Consider the following 21,029-nt stretch of genomic DNA (forward strand, 5'->3'; position numbering starts at 1 on the left):
TAATAAGCAAGAATATAAAGTTAAAAATTGCAATGAATATCACAAATTCATATCCTGCAATAAAACGAACGTTCATTGCATGGATGATCTTTAGCATCGTGAACAATGTTGCTGTACATTTTCCTCCAACAAGGTATAAATGTTCAAGATTTAAAGCCATGACAGCCAATGCAGCAGCAATAATAATAATAATAATAATAATAATAATAATAATAATAATAATAATAATTGTTGCAAGCTTCATTGAACTGCATATGGCTCAAATGCCACCATCGGATGTTCAGAGTACTTCTGCCATATGCACATGAGTAAATGTAGGGACTGGTGGAAGTAAAGAACTTTGAAGATTGCCCCGCACTTTTCTCTCTTAATGAAAACAAATGGACTAGCAGAATAGTTCCTGGAAAGATTAATGTACTACTTAAATGTCAATTAAGGCAATTTAAGAGGGGGGGCAGTGGCACCTGTACCAGAACAGTTAAGTGGGAAACTGCTCAAAATCTAAAACTAAAACAAAACTTTTTTTAACACCTAAGAAGGATCTATAAGAGCAGTTTCATTCCATGTTCCAGCTATTCCATTTAATATTTGTAAGCAATTATTGTTGTGTGATTATTTTATATGTCCCAGGAAGCGCCATAGGTAGAGAAAATGCTTTTCATGCAGAAGCTCCTGGTTCAATCCTGGGTATCCCAAGGTAGGACTGGAAATGTCTTGTATGAAATGCTGGAGAGCTGCTGCCAGTCACTGTTGACAAGACCAACCAATGGTCTTGCTCCCAACAAGGCACCTTCCTATGTATTTGTCCTAGAATCTCAACTCTGCATAACTGCAGGGCGATGTTCCAGTGATGTTTCTTCTGTTCTGCTGGCCCCCAAAAACAGCAACAAGAGGATTCTTTGGTTTTCCAGGGCACTTCGTAAACACGCAAGATGTAACCAGTACATGTAAAAAGTGGGGTTTTATATCCTGGACCGAGAGAGGAAGCATGAAAGAAGGAAGAAGGCGTGCTAAAGGGAAAACTAAATATGTGTTCCTGAAAGTTAATAGAATTATAGAGTTGGAAGAGACCCCAAGGAAGGGACCCCAAGATAGCTGTACCTCCCCCCTCCCCCCCTTACTCTAAATAGTTGTCATGGATCGGGAGGGTTGAACTGGATCAGGACCATGGCATTGACTCTTTGTGCTACGGTCTCAGTGAGCTGCTCCGATGGAAACTTCCATCACAAGCCAAGCAACTGCTGGTGGGCAGGGGACGTTATATAATTAAACACACAAGGACACTCTAGAACTTTGACACAATAGTTCTATGTCTTGGAAATAGTTGTTTCTGAAATATTGTCAAAATGTTTAAACCCTGAGGTACCGCCCGTTTCTCAGAGGAGATGAGGCTGATTTTTGTAAATGAATACTTGCATTTAAACTGAAGATACATTTGCAAAAGAAAAGAAAAGAAAACTGATGTGCTCACAGTGCAGTAACATAATCATTCTCTTTTGTACAAATTGCTTACTGTCCATTTTGTTTTAGTTTGAATTTTAAGGAATGACTAATATTGATCATTTTGACCACGTCAATGCTTCTGTTTGTTTTAAGGTGCACTGTTTTTCAAATACATGTTTTTTTGTTTTATAAAAAAGCTTAATATTTATATTTTTAAGTAACTGCACTAGCCACGATTAACCAGAGTATTGTGTTTTGGGGTGAAGATGGGACATTTAGGATAATATTATATAAGCCTAAAACCACATGGAACCTTGTACACACTCCCCCTGGCATAGGCAAACTCGGCCCTCCAAATGTTTTGGGACTACAACTCCCATCATCCCTGACCACTGGTCCTGTTAGCTAGGGGTGATGGGAGTTGTAGTCCCAAAAAATCTGGAGAGCCAAGTTTGCCTATGCCTGCACTACACTGATATTTAGAACTTAAGAACTGACATGTGGTTTTTCAAGATGAAAGCAATGGTTAGTTGAACTGTGGTCCTGTATTTCAATACTTCGTTCTTTTTGAGCCTCACTAACCCTTTTTAAATTAACGTGCTGTAACAATATGCTGTAAGAAGCAACAGAAAACCTGAAGGAAATCAATGGACCAGGACATTTGTTACTTTCCCATTCAACACGTTACTTAATGCCAGGAGGCTACTTGAAATAGAACCTTCTGTGTTATACCCATTTGACACCCTACAGTCAGATCAATAATGTATTTCCTTTCCTCTTGCAGGTGCTCAGGGTAGTTCGACTTATAAAGATTTCTCCTGCTCTGGAAGACTTTGTGTATAAGATTTTTGGACCCGGGAAAAAACTTGGGAGTTTGGTTGTATTTACTGCCAGCTTATTAATTGTAATGTCAGCAATCAGTTTGCAGATGTTCTGTTTTGTGGAAGAACTAGACAGATTTACAACATTTCCAAGGGTAAGTGTAAAACAACAACCAGCCAATCAAGCAATCAGCTATGATTCTGTCGTCTTTCTTACAAATGCCTTTTTCTTTTAATTCTAGCTTTGTTAACACCAGCTGTTTGGAAGGTGTGGGTAAAGATCGTGTTGTTCCTGTGTGTTGGAATGGGGGGGGGGGGTTGCACGTTTCTGTTGCTTTGTGGAATGTACTGTGGAAAGCTGTGTAATGCCTTTTGATTATTTCCTTCATTTAGTTTTTAAATCCTGTGCTGCCTTCTGGACCCCAAAACAACTCTAAAAATAGCTTTACAAGTACTGCTGTATGAGTCGTTGGGTTGTGTCCAGTGCTGCACAAGCAGGATTTACTCCCTTAATAGAACTTCTCCTTCCCTTATCCCTCTACAGCCCCTTGCACACACCCCATATTTGCTTCAGAGGGTCCTCCAAAGCTCAAGAGCAGATTTCGAAGGGTGGCATCAAGCAGGATAAAAGGAAGGGAAAGTCTCATAGTGTGAGCTGATACCAGTTCAACTAATGCAATGCCGGTGTTGGGGGGGAAAAACCTTACATATTTATGTGCTCATTCATTTGTAACATAAGATCTCTTCCACTTCTTTTCCTGCCCCTTTCTCCAGATTTTTTCAGAGTAGTTCCCCAGTGGTATCTCATCAGGCACTGATCATCCAGGCATTTAACCCTACTTAGCTTCAGAGGCAGGGACAGCAGTAGCAAGAACCAGACTGTTTTCCTTCATTTTTGTGTAAACACAGAAGAATAAACGAGGAGAGCTGCAACTCAGGGTGAGAAATGTGTCCTTGGATCAGAATAAGAAATACGACATCCATAGAAAGCAATCTTAGTAACTGCCACCTGTTTAGAACAAACTCTACTGCCATCTTTGCCCCTGCATGGCCATTTTGTGCCTCTTAGGCCTCAATAATTTTCAGTCCTTCCAAGTAGGCTCTGGGGGGTTGAAAATGTCAGAACCTGTAGACTAGACTCTTTGCAAGACATCCAGGCTGTATTTTCACAAGCTGTCATAACTTCATGCTCCAGTCTATAGCTAAAGTCTATAGCTAAAGTGAACAAGATGCATAACAGTTATGGTGAGAAGGGCTGGCCTGATCATGATGTTAAATAAGATGGCAAAATCAGCTGCTATTTAGTTTGGGTTCTTTTAAAACCACTGAATGTGGTGACATGGGATTTTCCAGCCAAAGTGTTAAAATGTACTAGGATGAACAGAGAATGAGGTGCAGGAGATGTCAGGAAATGCTCTAGTCAGGCCCTTTCAACCAAATAAATGCCACTGATAAACAACCCCTTAGCTCCCAATCTAGAAAATGTGGAATTGAAAGAGAGAGGCAAAATGTGTTATTTTATAATTCTGGTTACTCTGACTAAAATAAGTTCAAGTGAAGGTTTCTTTTTCAAACACAAAAAAGGGAATTATGAAATCAGACATGCCAATATAATTGAAGCCGAAAACTTACTTAGAGTTGCCGCAATGCCGCATCTAATAGAAGCTTCTGCACATATTGTGTGATGTGATGATAGCTTGACACTGTGCAGCGCTAAGATGTCATACAAAGTGAATATGTGAAGTGTCCCAACATCCACAAGCCGATTGTTGGCATACCCACTTGGCAGAGAGCCCCCCCCCCCCGTTGTTGTCCTGTATTGCTTGCCACTAAGCAAGAGCAAAAGTAAAAAATGGCAGTTGCTTGCTGACATGGTACCTTTCTTCCTGCCATTTCCCTAGATGCTGAAAAGCAAGTGTGCTGAGCCAAATGGGAACTATTGATTACTATGTCCATTAATGTCGCTGAATCAAAAGCCTAGAACTAAAAAAAAAACAGCAAAAGCGCTATAGGAACATTGTGGGTTTTTTGAAAGAAAGGGGGAGAAAAGGCAGACAACCTTCATTCCCTAATGCCTCTAAATTGCATGCTTTCACATGGTTACCTGACAAACAGTAAATAAGTAGAAGCTTATGGTCACTATGGTTACCGAACACAGCATTCTCTGGACCATTTTTGTCTTCTTATGTGGTCTGATAGATTTGTTTTCAGGTCAGTGTGGGCCTCTAAAATGGACTTCTGCAAGTGTGTTTCCTTCCTTTTCTTGGATTTGTCACTTGCAAAGTCATGTCCAAACTAAAGAAAATATGGAACATTTCATTACCTTGAATTTTTGCAATTAAAATTGGCTGCCTTCTCTCATGAGAAATTGTATTTATTTCATAGGGCTTGGCTGGTACAGATGAGAAACGAGTTTCAGCAGTTGAGCAAAATGCTTTTTGAGGGAAGACCTGCTGCCCCTCCGGCTCATGTGGAGACCCTTCCCATAATCCAGAAAATGTCTTCTTTGGGCTCTGGGGAGGGTTTCCTCATGAGTCAGAGGCAGAGTGAGGCTTTGCTGAGGCTCTTCAGTTGTGTCCCCACACTTGAACATGGCTAAATGGGGGGGATGCCTATAACGTCATCAGGCAAGATTGTATTGTATGAGACAGATTGCAATGAATGTTGTGGAATGGGAGAACTCTGTATAATGCTACCATTTCAGACCTTAATACTGGATGATTTTAACACTGATTGGTGGATGGACCAAAAATAGTGGTCTCTAATACATTTTAACATTGGTCGGTTTATATTGTATTTTGGAAATAATTTCCAGTTGATTACCAGTATCAGAATCTCTAACTGAATCTTCAAAAAGAAAAACAGAAAAAGAAAATCAAAAGGAACTTGAAGCCTCCACCACACAGCCAAACAACATGAATTAATTCAAAATCCCTCTATTTGCATAAATCTCCAGGTCTCATTTTCACAGCTGTTGGTTCTGTCAGCTAGGTAGCTGCGTTTCAGATTCATTTTAACATAAATGGTGGGAAGTGTACCTTTCAACTAAAAATATCTTGCTCTGAAAGAAAGATTGCTGCTTGCTGAACTTAAAATCACTGTATACTGCTGTAGCATTTTCTTTAAACTGGTGTTTTCCGATACAGAGAACTTTAATAATAGGAAAGATTTACGTGGGATAACATTAGAATGAAGCATGTTTTAAATGGAAGGTTTGGTTTTCTCTAAAATGGAAAAGGTTGTCTAGTTGTTGTTTTTTTGTTTTAACATCACATTTGTCCTTTCTAAAATGTGATGCTGTAGAAAATGAATGCCATTTGTTTGGCATTAAGGAAGAAGAGAGGAAATTTTCATTTTAAGCGAAACTTCCTATACTTTCTAAGCTATTGAGATATAAATGATATAGCGATGCTGAAAAGATCAAATAAACAAGATATGTACACTGTCACCCTGATCCAGTTAAGCAGGCTTATGTCTGAATATCACTCTGGATAGGAAATTGTGGGTGTAAATTGGAAATAGATATGATACACTTCATATGTGTATCGGGGGAGGATGCAGCCGACCAGTGCTATTTTGCTTAGAATGAGAAACATATTCCAATGTGTATATGAAAGTACATTCCCCATTCATATTCCCACACAACTAGTTGCATGTTCATACCTTGTGATGAGAGCTGCATCAGGGCCATTGATAGTTAAGAGCTTATTTGAACGTGGCACCTATGCAAATGAATGGATATAAGAAAGTTGAAGGAGACATATCTGAGGAAATCTGTGGTGAAACTTCAACATATTAGACATATTTATTTTATGCGTTTATTGAAAAATTCATATAAAACTCTTCCTTCATAAGATACATCAAGGTGGTATAGAACATACAGAATACAACAAGATAGTAAAAGTTTCAATAGAAGCATAATTAAAAACTCTGATAAAATAGCAATAGATACAGCTCCTGCAGAACCACTACTTGTAGGGAGTTCTATAGGGCAGGGTCTGCTGTGCTAAAAGCTTGAGTCCTAGCGAAGACCTAATGCAGTGACATAGACAGGAAGGGGATAGGTGCTTGAAGGTGGCATTTAAAAAGAACTTACAGCTCAGCTACTCATGTGCAGTGTTGCTCCTTGGGTTTTATGGAGAGATTCAGCCCACCTTTCCTTTCAACCACATGTTTGCTTCTGGTGGTGAGGAAAAACCAGCATGCATACAGGATTATCATGTGCTCTGGGTGAAAATGCATGCCTACGATATCACAACAGCATATAGGAGTAGACTAAGGAAGCTGGGAATCTTAGCAAGCCAAACTCCGAGGCACTGAAAACCCATCACATTTTTACAAGCAGGAAACCAAACTCCACCCACATTTTAGCTAGCAAGGTTATGATTGCTGCATGCAATTGCTGACACTGATATTGGGTTCAGGAGATTATTTGCTTGTTTCAATAAAGCACGCCCAACTGAGCTGTGTGTTTGATTATGTTCTCTTTTAGGCTTTTATGTCCATGTTCCAGATCCTTACACAGGAAGGATGGGTCGATGTCATGGATCAAACTCTTAATGCTGTAGGGCATATGTGGGCACCTGTTGTCGCTATCTACTTCATACTTTATCATCTTTTTGCTACCCTGGTATGTTGTATGCCTTGCTTTTTCATGTATTTACTTTTCTGTAATGTTGCTTGTGCTGGCTCATATGTGGATGAAACGAGGCACAGGAGAAATCAAATTTTACAACTGTCAGAGGAAGCTGCCTTGTATTGAGTCAGATTATTGGTCGATCCAGCTCAGTATTGTATCCTGCAGGTGCTTCTCTCTCTACTCCTGCATTCCCTTTAACTCAACTAGCATGGAATGGGAGTAAGCAATAGCCATCTACTTTTGCCCTGCATTGCCTCCCTGTAGCATGTTGGTTTTTGTATAGAAGCACTCACAGGTAGCACAGTAAACTAGGCACACCGAGTGGCAAATGAGTGTTCAGCATAGTTTCGCAGATGGAAGCTTGCCCCTCTGTGTCTAGATTTCCCCTGTTTTAATTATTTGATGGAACCTGAATTTCAGCCCTGCAGCTTATGGTGGCCAGTCTTTGCACCAGCACAGGAAGTTGTTTGTAAACACGACCATACTCCTTTTCATAATATAATATTGCAGATGCTACCTACAATCATGAAATCATACAATTGTGGAGTTGGGAAGGGATCCCAAGTGTCATCTAGTCCAACCCCCTGCAATGCAGGAATGCTGTCCACAGCCGTCACTGGGTGGACTCGAACCACCAACCTTCTTGTTAACAGACCCATTACTCTGCAGGAAGAAGACAGGGTACCTGCCACAATTCACAATGAAATTGGTGACTACAGTGAAGCAGAAACCTACACCAATCATCACTGTACTTTCTCTCTAGCTGTCATGATTCACAGATTATGGTAATTGGTGACCTCAAGCCTTATTGCAATGGGCTCCATGTGGGACTACCCTTGGGCCCAGCAGAGCAATTTTTCAGGGATCTCAAAGTCCCTAAATAAATCCTATACTCCACCCCACTGGTTGGTTGTCTTCTGCAATTCACTCCACAATGAAGGAGATGGAGCTTTTATGAAACTCACCACTGCTGCATGATGGAGTGATAGTTCCTTTCCCTCTCTGGTTCAGGTAGTGCAGACCCTACACCACACACACACACACACACACACACACACTGCAAGACGATGCAATTGCAGTGAGATTTGTCACTTCTCTATTATATTTGTATAATGGTCGCACCACCACTATTTGAGGAACAGTACCAACCCTACCACACTACTAAGGGGGGGTTCAGTTTATTTCCATTGCTTAAAAAAGAAGGGAAGAAGGGGAGTGAAGCCCTAAGAATATATGGTGACACAATGACAAGCGGATAAAAGAGCAGGAAAATGTTGCAGTAAATGAGAATGAGAAGGCGGGTTAAAGCTCAAAAGTGCTAATTGTATGCACTTGGAGCAGGATCTATAGAGAGCTGGAGAGAAATGAATAGCTTTCACAGCAGAAGCTGGAAAGGAGTTTAGGTTTGAAAAACAAAAACTGTGTTCAGAGTGAAGTCTATTATTAAAATCCAGAAGGGAATGGAAGAAGTTAAACAAATAATAAGTTGAGGTTTAACTGTTCTTTTGTGATAATATTCTAGATTTGCTTTTGACATTCGGTAAAAAAATCTCCATTGTGTGTCTTATCATTCTCAGCTATAGAGACTGGAAATAACCACAGATTAAGCTGCAGTGTATTTCACAGCTACTGCACAATTCCTTGGTAATATCAGGCACAGCTTTTCATTATCATTCTAGCTAGGGCCACAGTCTGAAACAGAGTTGAGCTAAATATTTACATTTTTGTAAAAAAAAAAAAAAAAAATGCAGTCCAAAATGTTCCATAATTGCTATTTTATTGTATTTTAATAGCATTTCTATTTATATGTATATTTAATAGCATTATTATTTAACCCAGTCAGATGGGTGAGGTATGATGATGATGATGATGATGATGATGATGATGATGATGATGATGTTAAATTTGAGCACCATTTGGTGGCAAGAAAGAGCAAATTTTTCATAAATACACATCTTTTTGCATACTTTTTTTTTTTAGTTGCCCATGATATCTTTTAGAGCAGACACTGTGAATTGGATTGGGTGACTTGGTGTTTCCAGTCCCTTGTAAAGAGCCAATTCCAGAAAATGGTAGTGGTTAATAAGCCAACTAATTAGTACAATCCTCTCCACCTTGGCGCTATCTCCATGGAGCTCGTTTCTCCTCAGCACATGCAGGCATCACAGCAGAGCCATTTGGGGATTGGCAAGTCCATGCAAACCATCCATGTCCTATATACTGAACTCCATGGAGATCTCTCCAAACAGGTACTTTACCCTTGTAAGGAATCGGCCATTATCATCATCATCATCATCATTATATTTGCAATTACTGGTTGCCTTTCCTTACAAAATATAACCTAAAACAGACCTTAGAGGTAAAGTATGAAACCAAACACTGCAAAATGTAACGTACATAAATCTTATTTCTATCATTGACACACGCAGGATCCAAGAGAAAAGGAAGCCCCTTTTACATGTTGTCACTGTCAAAAGTTATTTTTTCTATTTGGTGGAGGGAGGCTTTCATTATCTGCTTCTAATATTGGGCTCTGTTTTTGAAATCCTTTTGTAGATTCTGCTGAGTTTGTTTGTTGCTGTTATTTTGGACAACTTGGAACTTGATGAAGATCTAAAGAAACTTAAGCAAGTAAGCTTTTTCATGTTGGATATTAATTGCAACAAAGCAATATTGTGTCCTCATTTTTCTAGGAAAATGCAGATGTCAACCACCTTTTCGAGAATGCGAACTAATTAAAATGCCTATATAGTTTACTTTCTGCTTGCCTGACAGAATGCTCTCCCCTACCTTCCCCTGTGTACTGTTTTGGGAGTTTTCCTGACTCTCCAGAGCAGATTTAGGGGAGCTGTGGGGGCCATGCAGGGGGAGGAGAAGGGGGAAAGGCCTAGCTGGAATCCTTGTGTTGGGTTTGCTGAGTCTGGTCCTAGGCCCTGATGCACTCCATATTGATGCAAAAGAGGACATCACAGTGAATGGTAATTTGGGAGAGGCAATGTAAAAACAATGGACCCAATCAAGAAGGTGTCCACTGAGCAAAGGATGGCAATAGGATGATAAAGCTGGGATGCCCTATACACAGAGCAATACATGCTGGAATGTGTGTGGAGGATACAAAAGATGGCTGTTTCATGCCTTATTTTTATTAATAATCTGTAAGTACTTTTTACTCAACACCATCACCATGCAGAAAGTTGCACATGCAAAGCTGTGTACCATTAATATTTTTACCAATATGCTTCTGTTGCCATACCAGCAATGAAAGCAGTCATGGCACTACACTTAGTTTGCAGCGGTGTGTAAAAGGTGTGTAAAAGAGCATATTGTGAACCTCCTTGCAAATTCAGCAGTACTATGCAAGTGGCTCAAAAGTGTATATTCAATGCTATCTTGTGCTGTAGCTTAAATTGTCCCTCTCTTTCTCTGTATAAAATTAATTTCATGCGGGAGTTTCTCTTTGAAGTCCTTCAGTTCAAGAATGACTGTCTTAATGCCAGTGATAGAGTGGCCTGGTAGGTTAGAAAGTTTTCTCATTTCTGTGTGTTGCCATTTATGGTATCAGATTTGTGTGCATTCATTCTTTTGCATAGGGTCTGCCCTATTGGTCCTATGTGCAATACAGAAGGTTGTTGCTAGCGGTTGACATTAAAAGGTGAACAAGTGAATGAGCCCTTGATGTTGTGACTTACATTGTTAGTAGCTGCAATAGCTTTGCCTGAGTAGATATGGGGACAGAGCAGACACCTAGGTTTGTTGCAGGAACTGGCCCCTGTGCATGCTGTTGCTGCTGACTAGCTGTTTTAGGTTAGGATTGCTGTAAACCAGTGTTTCCCAAACCTGGGTCTCTATTTTTTGGACTACGATTCCCACCAACCCTGACCACTGGTCCTGCTAGCTAGGGATGATGGAAGCTGTAGTCCAAAACCAGCTGGAGACCCAAGTTGATGCAAACCTTTTAGTCATTAGTCTGTGTCCAATGGAGCAGTTGTATTGCAGATCTGGCTTTTTTTTCTACATTCCACCCATAATGTAATTAACATCATATCTGGAAATTTCCATTAAAAGGCATGCTTAGAAAGAAAGAAGTTAAGAAATTGCTCCTTTGAAATGGAAGATTGTCCAGACGATTAAGTGACACAGTGAGAAAAGGTTTTCCCTTGAGGTAAATATGATGGAATTCCTTGCTTTGTGCTGATTGCAGTTGTGAACTGTTCTACTGAAATATTGGTTTTCTTATCATGGCAGATAAAGCAGAAAGAAGGGGATGTGGTTTCGTTTTGTTTTTTTAATTTGGTGACTTTTTGACTTCTCCATTATAAGTTGGCCACAAGAACAAGAGAAACAGTGTGGTGTTATTGTTGCTTTTCCCTTCACGCCCATTTTCTTAATGGAAATGGCTTTTGTATCATTGTAGGGGAAAATACTATTCCCCATCTGTAATTAAAAAGCTAAATGGAACTCCAGGAGATAGCTGGCTAATTTGCCGTGTGCTGATTCTTCAGAAGTGCCTTATGCATACCAATTCAAGCTGCACCACCTTGTACAGAATGCAGTTTGTCTGTTTGTTTTCATTTCCATCTGGTGTGGCCACAAAGGTTGAGGTGAAAGCATTGTGGCGGTTGGACTAGATGACTCTCGAGGTCCCTTCCAACTCTACAATTAATGACTGCTGGGAAGGAATGCGTTCAAATTAGCGCTTTTTTTTTTTTGGCTGTTCGTTGTTTCCAGGGAGATGACAGTGCTGTGGTTGTTCTCTGAAGGAGATGTCAAGCACTACAGAATTGTTGTTGTTGTTCAGTCGTTCAGTCGTGTCCGACTCTTCGTGACCCCATGGACCAGAGCACGCCAGGCACGCCTATCCTTCACTGCCTCTTGCAGTTTGGCCAAACTCATGTTAGTAGCTTCGAGAACACTGTCCAACCATCTCATTCTCTGTCGTCCCCTTCTCCTTGTGCCCTCCATCTTTCCCAACATCAGGGTCTTTTCCAGGGAGTCTTCTCTTCTCATGAGGTGGCCAAAGTACTGGAGCCTCAACTTCAGGATCTGTCCTTCTAGTGCAGTGTTTTTCAACCTTTTTTGGGCAAAGGCACACTTGTTTCATGAAAAAAATCACGAGGCACACCACCATTAGAAAATGTTAAAAAAATTAACTCTGTGCCTATATTGACTATATATAAAGTAATTCTCTTGAATTTTTCAATTTTCCCCACGGCACACCAGGCAACATCTCGCGGCACACTAGTGTGCCGCGGAACAGTGGTTGAAAAACACTGTTCTAGTGAGCACTCAGGGCCGATTTCCTTGAGAATGGATAGGTTTGATCTTCTTGCAGTCCATGGGACTCTCAAGAGTCTCCTCCAGCACCATAATTCAAAAGCATCAATTCTTCTGCGATCAGCCTTCTTGATGGTCCAGCTCTCACTTCCGTACATTACTACTGGGAAAACCATAGCTTTAACTATACGGACCTTTGTCGGCAAGGTGATGTCTTTGCTTTTTAAGATGCTGTCTAGGTTTGTCATTGCTTTTCTCCCAAGAAGCAGGCGTCTTCTAATTTCGTGACCACAGAATTAGCCAAGTTCAACTACCCACTAATGAAAAACATACAAAAATGGCAGTCCTACTTGAAAGCCCTTGCTGTTTGAGTAACATTGTGGGCGCTTAGCAGTCACTGAAAACATATGAAGTGGTGGCCCAGGGTCAAGTACAGAGAGCAGGAAGTGAGGGCTTGTGTTAGATACTTCAGATTAAGTATTAACAATTGCTTAGCACACACACACCTTGTTCCCTGGGGCCTACATATTGTGATAGTAAGTGAGAAGCACCGTGTGCTGCTACTACTAAACAGAGAACTGCGGGTGGGAGGAATGCTGACAGGAACTGAGAAGTTTCTGGTTTGGGATAAATTACTACTCTCCTTCTTTAACGATGCCTCTCCTTTAATTTCATTGATTTTGTCAGAAATGTTTCTACAGTTTAAGTGTGTCATCCAGGTTTTCCTTGTTGACTTGTGCCCACCTGTCTCTTTGTATAGCACATATATTTATGAACTCCTACAGAAGGAACTCCCCTTCCTTCTGTAGCCTAATCCCAGCTATTGTTATCTGGAAAGTCTGACTGATTTTAACTCCGTTCACTTTCACATAAGTAGAGGAGTTCAGCCTCAGCCTAGCACTAGCAGTTCACAAAAGCAAGATGCAGCTGTGGTCACGGTCCATTTCTGCAGCATCTTTTTTAAATAAGCCATTTTCTCTCCTACACACACACACACACACACACACATACACATACACACTGTGTGTGTGTTCTGACATTTATCCACCATAAATGGTGAAGACTTTTCTTTCAGAAATGCTGATTTCACAATCTTGGGAAGTTGATTTCAATTGCATATTGGTATTTATGAAACCGATATGAAAAATGTAAGAAATTCATTCAAAAATTTCTCGCCGGGCGCAACTCAAGGTACCCTGGGGAGCAAATAAGGCTCCAAAATCATGACAGTAGTGTTTCAGTTTACTGGCAAAATTAGCAATATATCTGATCTCATTCTCATTTTTTTATTTACTTATTTATTTATCACATTTATATATCTCCATATTATTCGACTTATAAAAATGCAAGTAAGTTATATTCCAGAAGCTTTGTAAATATCTGTTACAAACAGGAAAGCGAATAATAATGTTTCATGGTGTTTTTTTAATTTTATTTTGTTGAAACCAGTGGAGAAATTCCTATTGACTTAATAGGAACAGAATTGCACACTTTGGAGTTTATATTCCCAGGAGAGGAGTTTGTTGTCGGCGTCTTATTGTTTTTTAATTCACTTTTTAGGACCTCATTTCCTTTTAGAGAAAAGCACATAAAATATTTCATTAAAATTAAAAGAGTTCAGCTGAAGTCTTCGTCAGTTGAAAGAGAAAACACGCCTGTTGCTAATATTATAGCTGGCCTTATTTTGGCTGAAAGCCTCAAGAGGACTGTAATAGGAATGGAATGGAAACATTGCATGATAATGAGTGTCAACATCTGCAGAGATTCTGTATTCTTAAAGGGCCATGGAGCCGGCTGAAAAGATGTGCATCAGAGAGTAGCTAAAGCCATGTCTACAAGACATTGGGGTTTGTCCTAGAGAGCTCTGAAATGCAGAAGGCAGAACTGACGGGGGTTGGGGGACATAGGAGTCAGCTCCTATGGGCTGAGGTCCCTTCATCCCCTCAATAAAATATTTGAAGGGGACAGCCCCCCCCCCCACAAAGTTGATGGACATTGCCCTTCAAATGGCATGTGTGTGTCTTGTGATTGATTATTTTATTCAAGTTGGCACCCCTGTTTGAGGATATTGAGAAAACTCTGTATACAGTGGTACCTCGCAAGACGAATGCCTCGCTAGACGAAAAACTCGCTAGACAAAAGGCATTCGCTAACGAAAGGGTGACTCGCAAGACGAATTTCCCTATGGGCGCGACTCACAAGACGAAAAATTTTCGCGGGTTTTTTTCCCCTGTCAAACCGCGCTTCCCCCGTCCGTGCTTCACAAGACGAAATTTTCGCTAGACGACAGCACTCGCAGAACGAATTGATTTCGTCTTGCGAGGCACCACTGTAGTGGGATAAAGAAACACAGATACTAAAAGGCGGTAGGCCTCAGTGGAGGTCTTCAGGCTGCCCTCTGGTGGACATGGTTTCTACATACACTTGCTGTATGCCAAAATGTTTGCAGCATTTTGGGGGGGGGGGCATGGTGTGGTGCTGCTATAGCACCTTCCAAGCTGCGGCATTGCTGCCACTTACTTAGATGGTTTCAGGGACAGCAAGAAGGCACTTCTCCTGTGGGATTGCCAGGTCGGCTCTGCCAATGTGTTTACACAGCCTCAACCTCGCCCCTGCACTGTGTCTCATAACTGGCAGCAACACCACTGTTGGAATGGTGGGTCTGTGACTTTCCTCCCTTATGCTGGCCGCTCCTGGACATTGTGTTCTGGATGGAAAATATATGCCAAATCTTACTTACTCCTACCACACACAGAAAGTTTGCCTGTCTGTCTTCATAACATGGTCAAACTAGAGAAATGTCCAGACATACGTAGGATTGCACTATTAATTATAAAGTGATCGCAATATGAGCGGGACACTTACTGACACCATTTTGTCCTACTCAGTTTACTCTAAAGAATTCACAAACACTAACCCTTCCCCAAACCTCTCATTATACATAGACACTCTAGCCCAGGCATCCCCAAACTCTGCCCCCCAGATGTTTTGGGACTACAACTCCCATCATCCCTAGCTAACAGGACCAGTGGTCAGGGATTATGGGAATTGTAGTCCCAAAACATCTGGAGGGCCGAGTTTGGGGGTGCCTGCTCTAGCCTAACCTGTAGGTGCTGGGGTGGGGTGGGGGTATTCTGAGCAGGCTAAGCATTTGGAATGCATGGATAAAAACCGTGAAATCATTTCTGTGTCCTATAGAAAACCCTTAATAAAACTGGGAAGGATTCCCCAGATCTCCTGAGTCATAATCCAGCTCTTCTGTTCCTTTATGATTCCTGCATCTCACATTCTGTTCAGTTTATGCTTTCAAAGGAATATTCTCTTGGGAGAGATCAGTTCCCTCTCACATCTTCACACATCTGCCAATCTCTCTCTTCCCACTGCATATTTATGACTCGACTGCAGATGTTCATTACTGAAAACAATTTTGCAACTGATGTGCTATGCTACCTATGACCAGACGTTTCCTCAGAGGGCTTGAATATTTGCTGCAAATGTATTGTTTGAAATGAATGAAAAGCTCTGCCTTTCACCAACTCGTGTACCTGTCATTTTTCTCTGTGTTCATGTGCATCAGGGAACAGTTTGCCCCATTTGGCTAATAAATTTTGGGGGGTGGGTTTCACCCTCAAACAAAGATAAGATGCTACAAACCTGGCTTTCCCCACTACTGCTATTATCTTTTAAAGTCTAATGGTTGCTTTCTTTGCTTTCCTGATTATTGTACCACGTTGAAAATTGGCTTGTAATTATTCTGTGCTCCAACATTGTGTAGGATTGAGCATGAGGCTCTGTTCACCAGTGCAATGTCACAGCAGGTGAAAGCGCACCACAGCCATCAATAATAATGTGCCTCGCAACTATGCCCATTCGGTATATCACTCCCTCTAAATAGCAAACTCATTTCGTGAATGCCAACAACCATGCAGCCCAATTGGGGCCACGGAGGAAAAACAAGGAATATATAAACATGCTCAGAGGTGACCTGAAGTTTGCGGAACTACAAAAATCTTTAATAAACAGACCCCACTGCTATCAGATGGCAGACAAAGGAAACTAGCTGTTTAGGGAAGTTTTTAAACTGTGATATTTTAAATGTATTTTAATATTTGATGGAAGCCGCCCAGAGTGGCTGGGGAGTCCCAGACAGATGGGCGGGGTACAAATAAATTATTATTATTATTATTATTATTATTATTATTATTATTATTATTATTATTATATAGCTGAGAGTGAAAGTGAGGAATAAAGAAGAGGAAGGGTGAAAATAGGGAGGCACTTATATCCGGTGCTGTTTTTCTAGAAAAAGAGGTGCCGAAACTCACCACGAACGCCTCCCTGGTTCTGTTATAATGGCAATGGCGCCCACCTGAGGGGTGCCGGAACTGAGTTCCAGTGAGTTCCGGCTCAAAAAGAAAAGAGCCCTGATTGTATATCTGTGTTTCTTCCTGTGATTTGCTCCATTCCTCGGTGTGCTCCTCCATGAGAATCAAGGTAAAGAGGATGAAGAGACATAGACAAAAGCAACTATTAGACAGGCTCACTTCCATCCATATCACAACCCATCCAAAGAGTTAGAAGTGTGCTCTGCCATCTCATGGAGGTCTATGCTATTTCCTCTTCAGGCTGTAATCCTATATCCTACTACCTAAGAAATAAGCCCAAACTGAATTTAGTGGGAATTACTCACGATCAATCATGTATAATATCACCATCTCAGTGTATGTAGTCAATGAAGCAAATGAGTTGCTTTGGAACTCAGTGATACGGAAAATAATTTTATGCATGGCAAGCCTACCTCTTATCTTAGTGGTAGAGTTACACACTTCTTTGCTACCCCTGGGTGTAAAGGACGGGGGAAGCTTTTGCTAATAATTATTCATTATAATTAAGCACTTTTCAGGACATGGAATGCCTTACAATTCTTTGCTCAACCTTGAAAGCAGCCTGAAGGCATTCAACACAGTCTGAATGGCTTTAGAAACATTATAGTCTTCCCGCTCACAATATAGGTTGTGATGCTACTGTTGTGCCTCTTCCAGGATGCTTTTCTACAATGTGGGCAAACCACAAATATGTCCTGCTTCAAGAATAGAGCAGCCGCAGCTCCCGTTAAAGAAGGCGTATAATACAAAATTGTATCCATTGTTCTAAGAGCATGATAATTTATGGGAATCAAAGCTGCCCAAGAGATGCTGAGTTTAGGTCCATATATGGCCAAATCTCCCAAAACAATTGGACTATTATGTCCAACTCAAAATGTAAATGAGTGTTTTAAGAGCACTTCTCTATAAACCATCAATTTGTGCACATGAGTAATGCTCTTCTGGATAGAAGCTGCAAAATAAAAGCAAAACATACAGATTTATTGGGGGGGGGGGAGAGAACCGCAACATGTTTTTCAAAAGAATAATTTCTTTTCATTACATACTTGGGAAGTACCAAATACCCTCCTTTTGCTACTATAGGTGTCCAAAAACTCAGGCTGACAGTATGGAGCATGAACTCTTAAGTATTTCGACATTTATAATAATGATATTCTCTTCCCTTCCTGGCCTCAACCTTGGCACTTTGTCATTTCATTAAAACACTCTCCAGGTGTTAAAATACGTGCAGAGATCAGTATAAGAGATTTGCTGTTGCTCTTTCAGTTGTTGTTGTATGTGGTTTCTGATGGCAGTGCAAAAAGCCATAATAGCGTTAGATAAAAAATGTTCTTTTACACTGCTATATATATATATATATATATATATATATATATATATATATATAAAAGCTAGTGAAAGAACATGCTATTTTTATAAATGCTGCTAGACATTCCTGCTGCTGCTGCTGCTGCTGGATTTTTTATGTGATTGTATACAGAGTAAATGAAGACACTATGTGAGATCACAGCTTCCTATTTTCTTGTTCTTTAAGCATTTTCTTGCTAAACCTATCCTATATGCATTAAATTAATTTTTCTGGGCTTTAATTTATTCACCAGGATGCTTTTGCACTGGAAACAAATAATGTATTTTATTTTTTAATGATCACACTTAAAGGTAAACATGGCAAATTCAATAAGGGCAGAGCAATTCAAAGCACCCTTATGCCAGGCTGGTGGGGGGGCGGGGGGCACTTGATTAGGCAGAGGGGCTCCTCCTCCCAGCTAAGCCAGTTGGCCTCCAACCGAGGCAGAGTGATGCAAGCAACACTCCATCATTACCTCTACCTTTTGCCTGATGAACACACAGGTGGGTGGGAATATGGTTGGTGGGCTGCCTGCTGATGGCAGCCCCTGAAGGTCCCCCAAATGGCTCATTCTCTAGGCCAGGGGTGGCCAACTCCGAAGAGACTGTGATCTACTCACAGAGTTAAAAACTGGCAGTTTTAGGGGGGTTCAGGTCAAAGTTGTTAAGCTTTTTTTAGGAAGGAGGAATGCCAATTTTTTAGGGGTTCAGGTCAGAGTTGTTGAGCTTTTCTGAGGCGGGAGGAAAGCCCTGTTTTTGAGGGGTGAAGGGCTAAAATGTTTATCATTTTTTAGGGGAGCCAAAGTTGTTGAGCTTCTTTGGGGGGAGCCAGTGATCTACCACAGACATCCAGTGATCTACCAGTAGATCACGATCTACCTGTTGGACGTGCCTGCTCTAGGATAAGAAATTCCAGCCCAGGATTCACTGGACCCCCTCAGCCATTCTCACTGTCATTGTGCCATTGTCCTGCCCCCTCCACCTCCACCTTAAGCTGCAGCCAGTTATGGACACAACACTATTGTAGTGGCATCTACTGGTGCTTCTGTAGAGAAAAACAAATGCTTCTGGGATTGACTTTGGAGAGAATGGTGTGAGAAAACACACTGCAGTCCTTTGCTCAAAGATCTCAGCCTTCTCTGTGCCTTTATGGGAGATAATTTGGGTGGGGAATCTAGGATAGTGTGATAATGCAGTAGCTCAGTGACAGAGGGCGTGCTTCGCATGCAGAAGGTCCCTAGGGCCAATGCCTGATACCTCTAATTAAAAGGATCAGGTGGTAGGAAAGTGCCTTGAGAGCTGCTGCTAGCCAGAGTAAACAATACTGTGTTAGGCAGACAAATCGTCTAAGCTGGTATAAGGGAGCTCCTGCATTTCCCATTCAACTGATGTGAGAACACCTGCCCATTATTCTGAACTTTCTGAAGAATATCAATCAAAAGCACTTGGTGGGAGCCATAAGAGATTGAGAAAAGTGGAACTGAGACAAGCCCCGCCACCCCGCAACCACAATGCATCCTGCCTAATGCCGACACAGCTTTCCTTATAGTAAAAAACCTGAATTGGAAGAGGTGTTTCGTTAGTGGTGGGCAGAACTGGGTGCCAATTTTAATTATGGCATTGACTTGTAGTGTTGCAGCTTGATAAGAGAAAAATGAAATTGAAGTTGAAAAGAGAAGGAGAAGGTTTCTGATTTTCTTATTTTCTTCCCTCTCTCACCTAGTCCTAGTACTGTGTACTAAAATGAATCTACTGAGTATATTAAAATGGAAATCTGCCTTACACAACTACATGAAAACCACCCTCATAATTATATATGGGTGGAGTATTTATCTTCCATTATCCCTTCCCCACCAACACACACACTGACCTCCTCCTCTCCATTACTCCAGGAAGAACAGCTAAAAAGCCAAAAGCAAATTCTGATTTCATATCTAGCTTTCAGCATTTGCGAGTACATGTATCCTTAAAGAAAATCATTGGACTCTTTAGCAAAGAGGAAATTGTTGTGCTAAAAGCTGTTTCTAATTAAAATACGCAATGCATACCTACCGATATTTCATACGGAAGTAATTTTACAGTTTGTTTCTCTTCACTAATACAAACAAGATGTCTGCGAAAGTTCAGCCAGTGCCTTGAAGGTAGTTTAAAATTCCTGAAATGTGCTACATTCTATTTTGCTCTAAAAATAACATGTGAATCCTGGCAGAACGAGATACCCTCTAGGCTAGTAGCATAAGCAGTGTATTTCAGGGCAAAACACCACCAATCAAAATGTCACAAGCAGCTCTTCACTTTCCCCCTTTCCTTCCTAACTTGATTCTGATGTTATTTGATAAGAAGGGAACGGGCAACAGAGACATTTTGCAAGCCACCAGACTTGTATGTTTTTCAGTTTCCGTTTATTAATTCTTAAATGTTAAGTTGATATTTTGTCATATATATATATATATATATATATATATATATATATATATATATATATATCTTTTAAATAATGTGTGAGACTGCAAACTACTTGAGGGAAGGTCCTGTTGCTTACTTAATGTTTTGCAGTAAAGTGCGGTGTCTGCTGATAGTGCCACATGAATAATACTTAGCTTCCACAGAGACTAGACATTACAGTACCTCCAGTTGGCATTATTGCGTTATGGCTAGCTAAATAGGCCAAGTGGACTTAGTAGCACCCCAAACCAGTTGAGTGTCCATAAGAGAGCTTTGGGATGCAGGTGATAAAGGTAAAGGGACCCCTGACCATTAGGTCCAGTCACAGACAACTCTGGGGTTGCGGCGCTCATCTCACTTTATTGACTGAGGGGGCCGGCGTACAGCTTCCGGGTCATGTGGCCAGCATGACTAAGCCGCTTCTGGTGAACCAGAGCAGTGCAAGGAAACGCCGTTTACCTTTCCGCTGGAGCGTTACCTATTTATCTATTTGCACTGGCATGCTTTCGAACTGCTAGGTTGGCAGGAGCAGGGACTGAGCAACGGGAGCTCACCCTATCATGGGGATTCGAACCGCCGACCTTCTGATTGGCAAGCCCTAGGCTCTGTGGTTTAACCCACAGCGCCACCCACGTCACAAACCAGTTGAGTGTCCATATTAGGGCTTTGGGATGC

General features: G+C 41.1%; 1 protein-coding gene across 10 annotated transcripts in view; it reads left to right on the forward strand.

Annotated features, from left to right (window-relative positions):
- NALCN (sodium leak channel, non-selective) overlaps nucleotides 1-21,029 on the forward strand; it is a 181,009-nt gene that overhangs the window by 114,717 nt on the left and 45,263 nt on the right. For all 10 annotated transcript variants that reach the window (XM_033147806.1, XM_033147807.1, XM_033147798.1 and 7 more), the window contains 3 exons: nucleotides 2,228-2,419; nucleotides 6,757-6,894; nucleotides 9,460-9,534. In XM_033147806.1, the coding sequence (XP_033003697.1) occupies nucleotides 2,228-2,419; nucleotides 6,757-6,894; nucleotides 9,460-9,534 (405 nt within the window). The remainder of the gene's footprint in view (nucleotides 1-2,227; nucleotides 2,420-6,756; nucleotides 6,895-9,459; nucleotides 9,535-21,029) is intronic.

The sequence above is a fragment of the Lacerta agilis genome, chromosome 4 (genome assembly GCF_009819535.1).
Source record: "Lacerta agilis isolate rLacAgi1 chromosome 4, rLacAgi1.pri, whole genome shotgun sequence".
Taxonomy (NCBI): Eukaryota; Metazoa; Chordata; class Lepidosauria; order Squamata; family Lacertidae; genus Lacerta; species Lacerta agilis.